Raw genomic sequence first — 15,351 nt, forward strand, 5'->3', positions numbered from 1 at the left:
TAGTTCCTCTACTTAACTTATCAGCTAATTATGAAAACCTTTCTAAGGCCAGGGTGTTGGAGCATTGAAAACATTAAAATGTTTGGAGCATCAGATCTCCAACACAAAGGTTGGGAACAATAAACTCTAATAAGTGTAAGGTAAATGCTTAATAGAGGTAAAATAATATCACAATAATATGAACTATGACTCCAATACAAAAACAAATGTGGGCCTTTTAAAGAACCTCCTGTTCTTTTTTTCTCTTTATCTTTTATACGCTCCCTCGTATTTCTCTAAATATTCTACAAGAGTTGGACTTTAGAGCAGAGGGTTTTTCAAACCTTTTTTCAGACAATCCACATTTTGTCCATGATTTGTAATTCAACCCAAGCAAGATAAACAATTTAATTCATAAACATAATGCATAAACACAAAACAAAATGAATTTTTAATTTTAATTTACTTAAGTCATTTTTCAGCTTTGTCTTTATTTGATTTATAAAGGTGAATCCCACTTCACACATATACATCTTTGTGAAAGGCAACAGTTCTGCTCAGCAGAGAGGCCACTCCAGAATATGGAGCATTTTTATGTTTTTGAAGCAAGTTTTCAGTTTTCAAGTTTGTAGAAATATTGCATTTGCCACAGAATTATTGACTTCTGGAAACTTTGAATGTGTTCACAGTATCTGAAAAGACAGTTATGCCTTTGAAGTCCTTGAAAATTTAAGTTCAGTAAATTTAGGATGGAAAAATGTCAGCATGATATGATACAGTTAGCAGTCATTTATTATCACCAAACACATCCAAGTCCTGGTTGCAGTGTTGCAACGTTCAAGTGTTTGTTCATTTGTGTATTTGTGCCTCTTGCTAAGCCCTCTTCAATTTGTATATTTTTTGTATCCGAATACCTAAAATGTGCCATATCTCCATTAAACTTTATTCTTTATTAGTTAATATGCCTTCAATTAGTTAACACTCCTTCAGTGGTGTGATCAAGAATGGGCATGAGGTTTTTCTGTCATCATCACCGTTCTTTTATTTGACTAGGAAACCAGGTAGCTTCATATATTAAATGTTAAACCATTTCCTTCTATTTATAATTTGCAATCAAGTTCTTCAATATGATTCGACAAGGCACGTACCTCAATTTTTGCACCCTGACTAAAAATGATGGACTGTACTCATCAACATACTAGAGATGCAAGGTTGGACAAAATAGATAGCTTGGTTGCAATGGAGCAAATTTGGACATCTGTTGCCTGACTGCTGAGTGGTAATATGAATGATGGGTTTACCCACATGTGTTTGTCTGTTCACTCCATGGCCCACTTTAAGCAGAGAGAGTGCACGGGTAAACAAAAATCAAAATGGAGAGTGCTTTGTTTCATTTAGGAAGATTATTATATAAAATCTAAAGAGCTGCTTTTGAAATTGAACAAGAGTGCTGTGCTGCAGTTGAATTTATTAGTAGAGGAAATAGTATTTAATTATCTTTGAATTATTTGAAATTAATTATTTTTAATATGTTATAAATGTTATGCCTAGCACTGGGAAACTAAAAGAAACAGGGCAAGAGGCTAAATTAGATTTTGTTCTCTTTCTAACATATATTTAAATTACAGTTAAACCTCATTAAAAAACCCATGAAGTGGAAAAAAGGGGAAGAAAAGAGTGAGCTCACAATGACCAAGAGCCTTTAATTGAAACAGAACTGAAATTATTACTCAGGTCATCTGTAGTTCCCTTTCATTTTAGAGGTTGTAATGTCCAGTTACTTGCATGTTTGTTTTTTTTATCTGGAATGTTTTTCCAAGATAAAATCTGTCCTTGTATTGCAAACAGCATCAATGCCTTTGTAAGGGTTTATGCAAAAAATCTATTGTAGTATTTCAGGCTTCAGGTACTGTTGTGATTATTGTGGTCGTAGGTAGATGATTTCTTTCCCTGATAGTTGTTTGGATTATGCTTTTTCTAATAGTCCTTTGGGTTTTGCTTTTTTGCAGGGTGAAATCCAGCAGCTTCTGATTGCCTCTAACCCTCAGGCAGCCTATGACTTCTGTGAGCATTACAGTCGTGACTGTGACACTTCTTTGCCCAAAGTCCAGGCCCAGGATCCTAACACATATGTGAGTAACACACTGCGTCCTCCCAAACCCAGAACTTTGAATTGCTATGCTATTCTGACATGTGAGACATACTCAGAAATCAGTGTTTTCTTTTTAATTAAAGCAGCATTTGCTGTCACTAAGAATGTACTCTGTGCATTGTACTATATGTTCAGGTTCAGTGAGTCTCTCAAATCTGAATGCATAGCTTATTATAACAGCAATCATCATCAGTCCACACTTTGCAGAAGCATATGATAATAAATGAAAGTAATACAGGGGTCATCAATAGAAAATATTCCATCTGAAACTCATTTTATAGATTATTTTAGTGGAAAGTAAGTTTTACTTTCACTCTGGATTATGTAAAAAGATATAGAATGATTACTTGTTACCACAAAATGTTTACAAGTCATCTACAGCTCTTGCGTATCATCAAAGTTGCCATTTTCTTACACACTGTGAGTTTCTTTCTTTATTCTATCATTGGCTGTGTTAGTTCTAGATGAAGAATTTAACAAGCTTTCCTTTATGGGCTTTTATGGTCTAAGCAGCCTTTTATTTATTCTTTTTTTTTTTTTTTATGATTAAGTACCTATTCATGCTTCACATTTAGAGAAATGCAAAGGAATGTTGATAAATGAGAAATGAAATGGTACAAATGAACAAATTTGAGAGTTTACAAGGCTTATTTTTGCAATGAGAGCCTCTATCATGTCTGTCAGCTATTTTTCATTTTACATTCAATTCTAAATGTGAGCATACATAATATGGGTTGTAACAAAACTGCACCCTATTTTGAATTCTTTATTCCCTGATATTTTAATAAGCAAATAAGCACTAGTAATGCTAGTGAGACCTGAATAAATCAAATAGGTTTCCATTACTGTTTTTTTTATTATTGATGTCTAAAGTCAATATATTTGCGAAACACATTCATTCAACTACTCAAAGATATGTGTCCAAAGAACAACACAACCATATTTTGACTCTCTACTGAACTTTCTGTATCTTGTTCATTTCTCTTTATTTTCTCCCCTTGTCCACCTTTTTCTTTCCGGAGGTGTTTGTGTCTGTTCTTGTTACGCGTTATCTATCATTCATTTACATTTTATAGTTTCTTATAGTTTCATGTGCTTCTTTCTTTACTTCCCTGCATTCCTCTACCTTCATTCCTCCTTTCTTATCCCATCACCCATTTTTCTAATTCCTTTGATGAAGAGCAAGATGACTATGAATAGCCTTGTTATTATGAAGGAACAACTGGCTCCCCTCCCTATTCGTCCATCTCTTCCTCGACTCACACAGGGCCCCCTGTTATAAAGGTAAAGAGGGTATGAGAGAATGCTGTGAGCAGGAAAGTGGAAAAAGAGATGACAAGAGAGGAGCTTAAAAGGAACATATTTGTTTAACATTTGGCAACCAGGGAAACCAAGTTAATGGAATCTTTTGGGGTCTTTGTATTATATTATAGTTTTCTTATTGAAACACTTTCTTTTCTTTTTATATTGCCAGTATTGTAGATAGTTTCACAAAAACCTACCTGTCATTGGGTATCACTTGTTAAAATTGAGTAGTGAATCCATTAACATTCGGACATGATGCCTGAGGTCAGACTTACTTCTCTTTCTCCATCTATTCAGTTCAGCATCCTTTTTCTGTTCACTCCCCTCTCTCATCATCATTTACAATGCCCCACCTTTCTTCTATCTCACCTTATATAACATAATTTGGAAGTTATTAACACACTGATGTCTTGTATGTGTCATTTACATGTTGTCCATTGTCATATATTTGTATGTGTACTATACACTATGTTTTGTGTAAGATAAATGGTTTGTATATAATATGTCTATGTGGATAAGCTCAGGTATAGCGGCACAGACACACAAACCCAAAAAACACAGTATGTGCAAACAAATTTGCCCCAGTCACAAAAGAACCTGGCTCCACTGTGTCAATCCAGCTAAGGAGAGAAATGTTGACCTGCTAAAATTCGAATGTTGTAATAATTATGAATTCATGTATAAAAAAATGGAGATTGAGGTTGAGAAACTGTACATTTTTGTCAATATAGAACAGCTTTCTTCCTTTGCTTGTTTGTCTAGATATTCTATGTTCAGATTTGTTTAGTTCACATAAAAATGTACAGTAACATTTACAAATTTTGTAAACAGAAATCATTCTTTGTAGTTGCATGGCAATATTTTTTTTAAATTCATCATTAATAGTAATTCATAGTATATTTTTGTGTTGGTAACCAAACTACCTTTTTGATTCCTCACTGGTGTGTCTTCACTTTGCGTAAATGGTTGCCATTATGTTCATCTATGTCCATCTGTCCATGCTTTTGTTATATTTTTTCTTTTTGATAGTCTGGATAAACTTGTCACTGACATTTTGGAGTTATGTTGCCTGCATTTTGGACTATTAGGTTTTTCACTTCTATGTTGAACGGAATGTATAACAGCTTAACATATTTTACAGCGAATTATATTAAGACATTTTGATATTTTGCAGACCATGCTGAAGAAGTCAGCATAAGTATCTCACCCATGCTACAGCATTTCTATATGACCACACATTTCCCTTGGTAGCCTTAACTATTCATATGGCATGTACTCTATCATTTATTCACTTATGATGTCATTAAAGATAAGATAACATTCCCTTTTTTATCCCCACGGTGGATATTCGGGCGATACCACAGTTCCAGCACAGAATAAATAGAGTTAAAGGTAGAATACAATAAGATAAACTATTGGGACCATTACTATATTATACACAATTGCCCAAGTGCCACCCCATCCCCAAGTAATATATGCTGACTACTGGTATGGAGCGCAATGAAAGTGACAGTGTGAAATAGCAGCAGGTATACAATGTGGAGTACTAAAAGGACTATAGACAATATCAGTGCAATAGTTGTATATGCTAAAATTAGTGTGTGTGTGTGTGTGTGTGTGTGTGTGTGTGTGTGTGTGTGTGTGTGTGTGTGTGTGTGTGTGTGTGTGTGTGTGTGTGTGTGTGTGTGTATGTATGTATGTATGTATGTGTGTATATATGTATGTATATATATATATATATATATATATATATATATATATATATATATATATATATATATATATATACACACACACACACAAAATAGCAATAATAATAATAAACAGTGTGCAGTTATAATATAACTGTAGTCTATGTAGCTATAGACTCAAGAGTCTCTTGAGTTATTGTATGAGGAGGGTGCTGGTCAGCATGAGGACAGACTGTGTGGGCACAAAAGAACATTTAATGTTGAGTATTGTTACAGTGTTTGTATTGGCTCTACGAATAGTGAAACAGCTTCCTATCTGTCAGTATGTCATCATCTCTCTCTGTACAGCTGGGCAGCACAGTGTACCAGTCATGCAACAGTATTATGAACAACATATGCTTTATTTGAGCCTATTTTTCTCAGTGGCTTGCAAGCCACAGGCTCTGAGTCCTCATACACACAAAATCACGGCTTTTTAATACATACCTTGGCATTATTGGAAAACACAGTATAAAATTGGGTTTCCTATGAAAAATAAATAATAAAGACCATTTATTAACTACAGTATTAAACAGTAAAAATTGTACTGTATCCAGTAATGCCAGTGATGACTCAGTCAGTCATCCAAGTGCCATCAGTCTTAATGTCATTATGTCATCAAACACCAACCCTTGTCTTTCTCTCTCCTCCTGTCCTTCCCCACTGCTTTCAATCCCACCCATCCCTGACATCATCTTCTCTGTATTCTTCTCCCTTTACTCTGTCTACCTCAACATTACCCCATTACAAAATACACATCTGATTATGCTTAATAACTGAATTAATTGTAAAACATATAGGACAGCATGACCACCAAAGTCAAATCTACCTCTGCCCATGAGAAAACCAAACCAAACAATGCAAAACTTGGACCAGCTAAATCAGCTAAAAATAAACCTCTTCCTGCCAAGCCAACTATAACTAAAATAGGCCCAACCAGAACTTCTATGACCAAGTCTTCCAAGGCAAAACCTTCTGCTGTGCAAATTTTACTTTCAAAAATTAAGCCAACTGTAACAAATAAACAAGGGCCTGATTCAAAAGACACATCTGTTCCTAAGGCTGGCAGAGATAAAACATCAAATAGCAATAGCAAAGCAGGTGAGAACAAAAAATCTAGAAGTGAAATTAAACAAAATATTAAAGTTAATGGCCATGAAAAGATGACTGTGGAGACAAAAGCTAATAGTGGCATTAAAACTAAAACTAATTTAAAGGGGAGTGGGAAAGCAGCTATTTCTAAAGCCAATGCCAAAGTCAATGGTAAGGCAGTTGAAGAGCAAAAATCTAAAGCTAAGAGCAATGAGAAAGCAGCTGTGGAGAAAGTAATTAATGGAAACAGTAACAGAAAGGCAACAGAGAAGAAAAAAACAAGTGTTGATACTAAAGCTAATGGCAGTACAAGGGCCATTGTCAAGAAAAAGGCTAATGTCAATGGCAATGTAGCTGAAGAGAAAAAGGCAAATGGGAATGCAGCAAAACCAATGAAGACTGAGCCAGAGAAGTTGGTTGTTGTCAAGAGCAAATTAAATAAAGCAGAGGTTTCTAATGCCAAAGCACAGAAAGCAGAGAAAGCTAAGATTGGAATAGCAAGACCAGAAGTTGCTAAGGAGGAAAAAGCCAAGATCACCAAAGCTAAATCTGAAAAAAAGTATGAGACTAAAATGACCAAAACTGAGTCAGTTAAGGTGAAGCCTGGCAAAAGTGAGACTAAGCTTGAAGTCAAAGTTCTACCTGCAAAGGAAAGAGTGAAACAGACTCTCAAAGTCAAGAAGGAGACACCTACCCCAGCACCCCCACCTGCTCTAGCCCCTGTGCCTTCGCCTGTCCCCATCCCTTTCAAGCCAGAGAAATCCAAGGTGTTGATAGACGTCAGTAGCATCAAATCAATGTCCAAACAATTCCCACCCTTCGACAAGGCTGCAGTCAGTGGTACCAGCATCTCCGCTCCAGAAAAACCCAAGAAGAAACCAACCAATGGTTATCAACAGGTACAAAATCAAGAGCCCATGTTGGCTGTCCAGAGCTTTATTTCCAACCTCATCTTGTAGAAAGCTAAGGTCTGCATTCAGAAATTAGCTCAAAGTTAATTAGCTCTCTCCGTAGAGTCATATTTTTCAAAATAATCTTTGCTGAAAAGAATATATGAAGTGGACATCGTTCTGACTCTGTGGTGCTTTACAAATATAGCCCCAGGTCTCATTCTTTTAGGTTTTACACACAGCAAAATTTGTAGCTGTTAATGAAATCAGCAGTGGAGACACAGTGGAGTTAGCCTGAGTATTAGCCCACAGGCAGTTTGCACTGCTTCTTAAATCATTCAGATTGCCAGTCTACTATATCATATAAAATTACAGTGGGCAGGTGTTTTTACTAAATGGTCTTAGGACACTATAATTTAATAATACCTACCACTTTTTAATACTCCCACTCTTCAGATGGGTTAAGTAATATAAGTAATAAGTGTATTTACCTAAATGTATTTACTCAGTTACCATTTGATCAGTTAGTGCAAGGTATTTTATTATCCATCTCCAATTTATGTCTGTTTCTATTTGGCCATGCATTAACTCACACCTACCCAACAACAGCAATAATTATTTTTTCAAATCTGCCTAATCCGTGGAAAGGTCATCAGGCTCTCTCTGAATTGACAGCTAAATCTCTTGACCAGTTTATAATCTGGCCAGGGTTTGAACCATGCAGGGATAAATGTAATGAATTACAAAAAGCTAAATTGATCAAAATGGGCCACACTACTAAGGGGCTCACAATACTCAGGCTAAATAATAATCTTCAAATATTTTCATATCTAATGAGATACTTAAACAGCATTTTAAAATTACAGAATTTTCTTAACAGTTTGTTCAGTTTCACAGTTAGTGAATGGCCATAACTGTAATATTTATTTTATTGGCATACATACATTTTTTATATAAGAAACTGGAACAGCACATTTAAACCTTAGAAATGACATTCTGGTTTTCCAGGAATGAGGTTGGAAGATAATGACCCACTGGACATTCTCCACCGTTTCATATATCAAATTACCTCAGTGATATGAGAAACGATATGATAAAGCAAAATAAACTATGACACTACTGCATGACTTCATATATAGTTTTCTGTCTGTTTTCTCTTATATTTCCTGACACTAAAAGTCTAAATATCAACTTCATCTAGTATATAGAGTTACAATGACAGCATGCAATATTTCAAGGAATGTAATTGCTAGGACACACTTGAATTAACCTTATCGTATCTGTAAATGACATAACATAATCCTTCCTCTTCATTTATCTCTCTGTATGTCTATTCCATGCCTTTTTCTCTCATTTATTTTCTGTTGATATTCCATTTTCATTCTTACTTGAACTCCATATGAGTAAAGAAATTTCACAGAAAAATTACTAACAGTGCACTTATTTACAAATGACAGTTACAAAGGGGTCCTTAGACATGTAATATTTTCATTAAAAATATGAATGCAGTATATACATTGTTTCTGAGAGGCTGTGCTCAATAATGATTGTTTTTATCAACGCTTCTCACGAACTCTCAGAATGGACAATAAATATCTGAACATGATGTCCATGATGATGCAATGGCAATAAGATTATAATTCTTCACCCAGTGTAAAACCATGTTCCATTTTGTCCTTCATAAAAGGGGCAATTTGATCATATCATTACTCTGGCATGGCATTGTGGCGTTTTATTTCAGTTAGATCAGTTGATCCTGTAATCTTGTAGATTTGCATAAACCTTTTTTATGTAAAGGTTTATGGCAAGATATTAGTTTGCATCTTATATTTCTTTCCAACTCTAATTTCATTATGAGATTAGAACAATTACATTTAGCCAGAAAGTATATTCTTTCACTGGCAAATGTACATTGCTCTTTCCTCGCTGCATATAACAAGTTCATAAAAATATTAACTCTCTTCAAGCTAACTAGTCTCTCTGCTTCAAATCTGCATACCTCCACCACCGATCCTATCCTCTTTTTGGCCTACCCAAAGGATGTAGACGCTGCTTATTTTGAGGCTGACCACACCCCCACAGAGACGGATTATTATACCATCTTAGAGGAGGAGGCAATCCCACAGCCAAAAAGTGAGGTGACTGGACATGAAGTAACCATAGGCCAGGTAACTAACGCACTATAGACTGCTAAAACAAATTGTTACTAATACCAGAGGATAAAGTACAGGTTAAAGAGACCTATTACAATGGAGGTGAGACCAGCCCATGTACAATATCCCATAGTACATTAACCTAACAATCTGTAATTAGCCCTTTTCTTATTAACTTAATTCTGCAGCAACTAGTGCTATGAAATCTGCTGTTCTTCTCTCCAAAAAAAGAATGCATAGCATTCATTTTTATTGGATGTTCTTTGGTGACACTTGTTTAGTACAGCACAAGATTTGCTCTTGTTCTTATATTGACAGCATGATCTTATATCCTGAGATGCTAAATCTTTAACGTCTCACCATCTTGACATAAGAACAAAAAATCTTGAGGAACATGGGTCACCCAGGAATGCTTGATTTGTGAAAATAAAATTTATCTCATGCATTGTTTTTGGGAGAGCTAATGATCTCTTGAGACAGATTTTCAAAATATATTTTATTTAAAAATTAAGTATTTGTATTGGAAGTAGTTTTTTGTTTGTTTGTTTGTTTGGTTGGTTTGGTTTTGCAACAGTATTGGCAGTATTTTATAATTGCCCTCTTAGTTAATAAAGTGAACAGATGTCATGGCAGATGAGCCAGGTTGGTCCTTATCAACTATCTACTTAAATAGGCATGTTTACAATATGGGGATAGATTTTGACATTCTGTCCAGACACCCTGGAAAATGGTAAGTGGATTACAATGTTTGTCGAGGCGCAGTACGCAAGATTATGATGAAGCATTTTACTTCAGTGGTGGGCCACAGTCACAACCCTTGCTCCTGAGAGCATATGGAATTGACAGAGAGAAATGACACTCAACTAAATCACCAACAGTAGAAACTGAAAGCGTAATATAGACTGTTTAATTATTGGCTAAATACTTGGTACCGTCTATTGTTAAGCAAATTGATTAAAATGTAAATTCACATTAAATCAGTAATGTGTGGCTTTCCAAAAAAAAAAGCAGGTAAGACTTAATATTCTGTTTATCTCCCTTTTGTTAGTTTCTTTTACTTCTGACTATTTTCCCCTTTCTTCCCTTTACCACATTTTCCCTTTACTGAATTTTTTTTCATCCTGCCTACATTAATCTGCCCTATTATCTATCCTAATTTTTCATCCCATCACATCCTGTCCTACTGTTATCTACCCTGTTGCCATATTGTTAATGGCATGCCCCAGGTGGAGGAGACTCTGGTGGGTGAAGAGACAGAAAAGCCCAAAGCAGGTGGTGAGGAGGTATTTCAGACACCAGATGAAACCTTCACTGAGGAGTATGTGACAGGAGATTTTGGCATGAAGGAATATGACTATTCCTACAAGGATTACAACGAACCCAACCATGAGGGGAAGACTGATGATACAATGGGTCCTGCCCTGTCTGCTGTCACAGATGAGGGAGGTGTAAGTTATGTCATGCTTTGTGGCAAATTCTCTTTGAAGCTCTTAAAACCTGAGAGCTAAAATAGGATTTGCTGTATTTCTGATTTGTACAGACTTGCAAAGGCATCTTACAGAAATACTAAGAGACTGGACATAGTCACCTAAACAAAGCTAAACACCTACTGTGTTTTTAAATGAAGGACTCAAGATTTGGTCAAACTAATGTTTAAATCTTTATCCATCAAATCAGAAAATGTTTATACTCCTCACCAGTCTTTATGCCATGCTGAAAGATCCCACTGCAAACATACATACAGCGCTTGGTAGAGAGTGAAGTACCTTCAGTTTTGCAGAAGCTGCCCTTATGCTGATCTAATCAGAGACCAGCTTTGCAGTTGTATTACAATGGTCCATATGAGTATGTGTGTAGTGAAATCTGGTCATTGCAATCATTGCAATCATTTGCAGATCATTGCAAATGGACAACTTCCCTCTCAAAAACAGCATCACCTGGATTTTTTGTGCTTCAGGACTGTTCTGTATGTATGAGTGTATAAACTCAGTAGATGCTGTTCTGCCTAGATTGCAAATATCATGGATATCATGGATAAACAATGCAACATCCCTTTCTGAGTTAGAGAGCTACAGGTATATGAAACATCATTTATGATCCAATAACTATTTTTGGAAATAATATACAGTAGTGCTAGCTGACAAAAGAGTTACGTACCTAAGCTTCTTATTTAGCTTAACTGCAGTGTATATGAGTTTGTTTCTCTCCAGCTGACAAGCAGAACTAGCTAAGTGCTCACTTGCCAATGACATCTCCTTCCCTGCCTTCCTTATGACTGCTCTCTGAAATCTGGACCAGATCACTAGGCACAGAGCTAAAATTAACTAGGGTGATTGCCTATAGATTTGAAATAAATTTTTGTGTAGTCTTAATCAAATGTTAGTTTATCACAAATGAATAGTGATAATTGAGAAAATATGGCAAATTTACAAACCTGGTAATACTTCCTGTTTAACTGGTACCTGTGCTGATGTAAAAGGAACTGTCTGAGATCTGAGTAACCAGAGATATGTTGGATTGCACCAAGGTTTGGATGTTTTCTACTATTTATGCAAGCCTTTTTAACCCATATTATTATTATTATTATTATTATTATTATTATTAGTTTTATTATTGTTGTTGTTTGTTATTTATGGTATTTCCAATTGCAAAATTTCACAAAGATTGGTGAAGATGGTGTTAAATGTTAAAGGGCACACACAAATAATATTAATGCTCTACTGAATGGTGAATATGGCACTCTCATGTGTCTTGCAACTCTTAAATGCACTGAGGCACATATGAACTGACAGAGAAGTTGGCAATGAAAACTCTCTGTGGTTAGAATCTTCCTGTTATATATGGAAGATTCTGTCTCTCTGCCTGATGATGCTAAAGGAAGACCATTAGTAGAAAGTGCCCCAGTGCAAAATATTTGTCAAATGCTCACAATTCAATCATTTTCATTTTATGCGGCTTTTTGACACAGAGTTTGCTCAATTTGGACTTTTCTTTCTTACTGTGTATTGACTGGGCTGTATTGTGGGCTACATATCTGTTTTCCTCAGGCTTCCATTAGGGCCCAGAAGGGAGAGAAGGGAGAGCCTGCTGTACTTGAACCTGTGAGTACCATCTGTGTATTAGGTTCACTCTAAAGGATCTTATTTTCAAGGGCTATGAAGGAAAAAGCTTCTGTCAGGTTTGTAGTGAGATTTAAACATCTATTAACAAACACTTGCTTTAAAGTCCTGGGCAGTGATTCAACTAGATACACAGAAGGTGCCACCATATTGCATCAATAGCAGTTCTTTCTAGGAGGAAAAAATGTGATAGTTAAATGATAACTTCTGTTTTATTCACACAGGGCATGTTAATTGAAGGACCACCAGGACCAGCAGGACCAGCAGTAAGTGCAATCTGTAAAACCTCAGAAACATTAACAAGAAAATTGCCAGTTCAGTGCCAGTTTAAAAGTACATTTCATTTACTGTTACTGTTTTTTTGAACATTCTTTTGTAGTGCAAAGAAAATAGATTGCCTTTTCACATTTTTCACAATTTTCCTTTATTTTAGGGTCTCCCTGGCCCATCTGGCCCTTCTGGACCCCCTGGGTCTGTGGGTGATCCAGGCGAGAGGGTTAGTTTGTATTAAAAGCATTATTAGACAAGTGTAGTTATGCATGTTGAGTAGCAAGTGGTCTTGATTTTATATCTTACTGTAATGTCTGAACACCTTAGAGAATATACCTAACAAAAAACTTTAAGAAACATAAAGTATATGGTATTTTTATTAAACTCATATTAGTCACAGTATCTTTTAACCTCTAAATGTTATGTTTTTTAGGGTCCACCTGGGAAGGCTGGTCTGCCCGGAGCTGATGGTGTCCCTGGACCTCCAGGAACATCTGTCATGCTTCCAGTATGTCTGTTTTCTTTTCTTTTGTGTTCCTTCTTTATTCTTTTTAATCATCTTTCTCTATAACATTTTTCACTTTTAGAGGGATTTTATATCCTCCGCTAGATGTCAGCATATTATGTCCTAGCAAACAAAACACTCAGTGTTGTCCAAAAATAAAAATAATAAAACACATTATCAGTTAATGTGCTTACATCTGCAATTAAAAAAATGTTAAACTACATCTCAGGCTATAGTGATATATTTAAAGAATGCAAAAACGCACATGGCCTGGTAGGGACATAAACATAGAACACACGGAGGAACAGTGTAGATAAGGGAGGCACTATTACAAAACCAATAAAATTTTACCTTATTCATATTATACCTCATGTATGACATACTAATTCAGCAGAGTGTTCAAAATATACATACCCATTAAATACCCACATGTTATTACTCTCATCCTGTTTGTCAATCCTAGGCTATTTGCAAAGTTGTGCCAGTTGTGATATTTCTTAATTTTTGTCTGATGACTCTTGACACCTATCGCATACTGATGATGAGTTCAGGATTGACCACAATAATTTAACTCAGGAGATACTTCATCCACACATGTTTTTTTTTTTTTGTCTATCTCATTATTATTACATTCATACTTAAGTCTCACCATGTATGTTTGGGTGTTTTAAATTGTTTCTTAAATGCTGGGCTTCATTTCTAAACCAGATGTTTTATATTTGAGAAAACATTTGATGTGGCTGTAATAAAACTCCCACTGAGGGCTGTCTATAGCCATGGTCAACTTTGATCTCTCTGGGGCTAATCTGGGCTGGGTTTAAACTGCTATGCAAAACACACTTAGAAATACATAAGATTTTAAATGAAATGTCAGGTAATATTTATATGAAAACACATTCTGATCCATTAGTTCCGCTTTGGACAAAGTGGTGGAGACAAGGGCCCCATCGTCTCTGCACAGGAGGCCCAGGCACAGGCCATTCTGTCTCAGGCTCGAGTGAGTAGTATACATGTCTATTCTCCTCAGTAAATACACTGGGAGAAAACATTGTGTCTGAATGTGTAGTATTCAGATAGAAACAAGCTAGAAACATTCTTGTTTAATAATTTACAAGACTTACATAGGATGTACTAGAATCCATTTGAAACAAAACTGTTCTAAATTATTAGTAATTATTAACAAACTAGTGGAGCAGGCACCATTTTATTATACATTTGGCAAAATGATTTTCATCTTCCACTTAGTTGGCTCTGAAGGGCCCACCTGGGCCAATGGGCTTTACTGGCCGATCTGGACCCCTGGTAAGAAAACCTTATTATAATACATTTTTTTTATTATCTCCTGGATTATTGTGTATTTATTTTACATGACATGCCTTCCTACATCATTATAATCTGCATATTGGCAAATTGATGACTATATCAGAAATAATAACATGATTTTCTGTATTGTTTATGGAATATAATGTATAGTCCATTATGCTGAGCATAACAAGGATAAAAGGGGTCATGATAATTCTCTAAGTGATGTTTTAAAAGGGGTCACCTGGCAGTCCAGGCTTGAAAGGAGAGAGTGGAGATCCAGGTCCCCAGGTTAGAGACTGTTTGTATTTGTTTACAGTATGAATGTATTGCTCCATTCATTCTTGGCTAGACCCATACTACTAAGTAAAAAATATGTGTACTTATATCTGCCATATATCCTATGCTGCTGGATAGTGTACCACACTTGTGTACACACTTAATTATTCTGCAGGGTCCAAGAGGCCCTCAGGGATTGTCTGGTCCTCCTGGCAAACCTGGCAGAAGGGTAAGTGAGCATCTGTATGCTGATGTGTTTTAAAGTTTCCTGTGACCTAATTTACAATACTGTTAAAATGTAAAATTGTAGGTCTAGGTTATTGGGCTTTCTAATGTATATTTCGGGTACTTACAGGGCCGTGCTGGTGCTGATGGTGCTCGAGGAATGCCAGGGGAGTCTGGAATTAAGGTCAGGAATTTATCAGCTATCAATTCTGAATCATGAATCAATGTCTCTTCCTTTGATATTAAACTTTTATCAATCCAGTTGCAAATTGGTTTTGACCCTTTTGAAATTCACAGACTTGATTTTTGTCTGCAGCAATTTCTATTGGTATAGTAATAAAATATCCCTC

The 15,351-nt window shown here is 35.8% G+C and overlaps 1 protein-coding gene across 7 annotated transcripts in view; it reads left to right on the forward strand.

Moving 5' to 3' along the window:
- col11a2 (collagen, type XI, alpha 2) overlaps nucleotides 1-15,351 on the forward strand; it is a 58,927-nt gene that overhangs the window by 23,027 nt on the left and 20,549 nt on the right. The window contains exons 6-18 of one of the 7 annotated variants that reach the window (XM_035529249.2): nucleotides 1,989-2,111; nucleotides 5,967-7,157; nucleotides 9,188-9,316; nucleotides 10,528-10,749; nucleotides 12,349-12,402; nucleotides 12,645-12,686; nucleotides 12,854-12,916; nucleotides 13,124-13,198; nucleotides 14,106-14,192; nucleotides 14,441-14,497; nucleotides 14,735-14,788; nucleotides 14,952-15,005; nucleotides 15,132-15,185. In XM_035529249.2, the coding sequence (XP_035385142.1) occupies nucleotides 1,989-2,111; nucleotides 5,967-7,157; nucleotides 9,188-9,316; nucleotides 10,528-10,749; nucleotides 12,349-12,402; nucleotides 12,645-12,686; nucleotides 12,854-12,916; nucleotides 13,124-13,198; nucleotides 14,106-14,192; nucleotides 14,441-14,497; nucleotides 14,735-14,788; nucleotides 14,952-15,005; nucleotides 15,132-15,185 (2,205 nt within the window). Of the gene's footprint in view, nucleotides 1-1,988; nucleotides 2,112-3,293; nucleotides 3,416-5,966; nucleotides 7,158-9,187; nucleotides 9,317-10,527; nucleotides 10,750-12,348; nucleotides 12,403-12,644; nucleotides 12,687-12,853; nucleotides 12,917-13,123; nucleotides 13,199-14,105; nucleotides 14,193-14,440; nucleotides 14,498-14,734; nucleotides 14,789-14,951; nucleotides 15,006-15,131; nucleotides 15,186-15,351 lie in introns of those variants that run through there. The other 6 variants (XM_081696654.1, XM_081696650.1, XM_035529250.2 and 3 more) reach the window with 6 other exon arrangements.

Source organism: Electrophorus electricus, chromosome 2, assembly GCF_041902795.1.
Source record: "Electrophorus electricus isolate QZ-2024a chromosome 2, ASM4190279v1, whole genome shotgun sequence".
NCBI lineage: Eukaryota > Metazoa > Chordata > Actinopteri > Gymnotiformes > Gymnotidae > Electrophorus > Electrophorus electricus.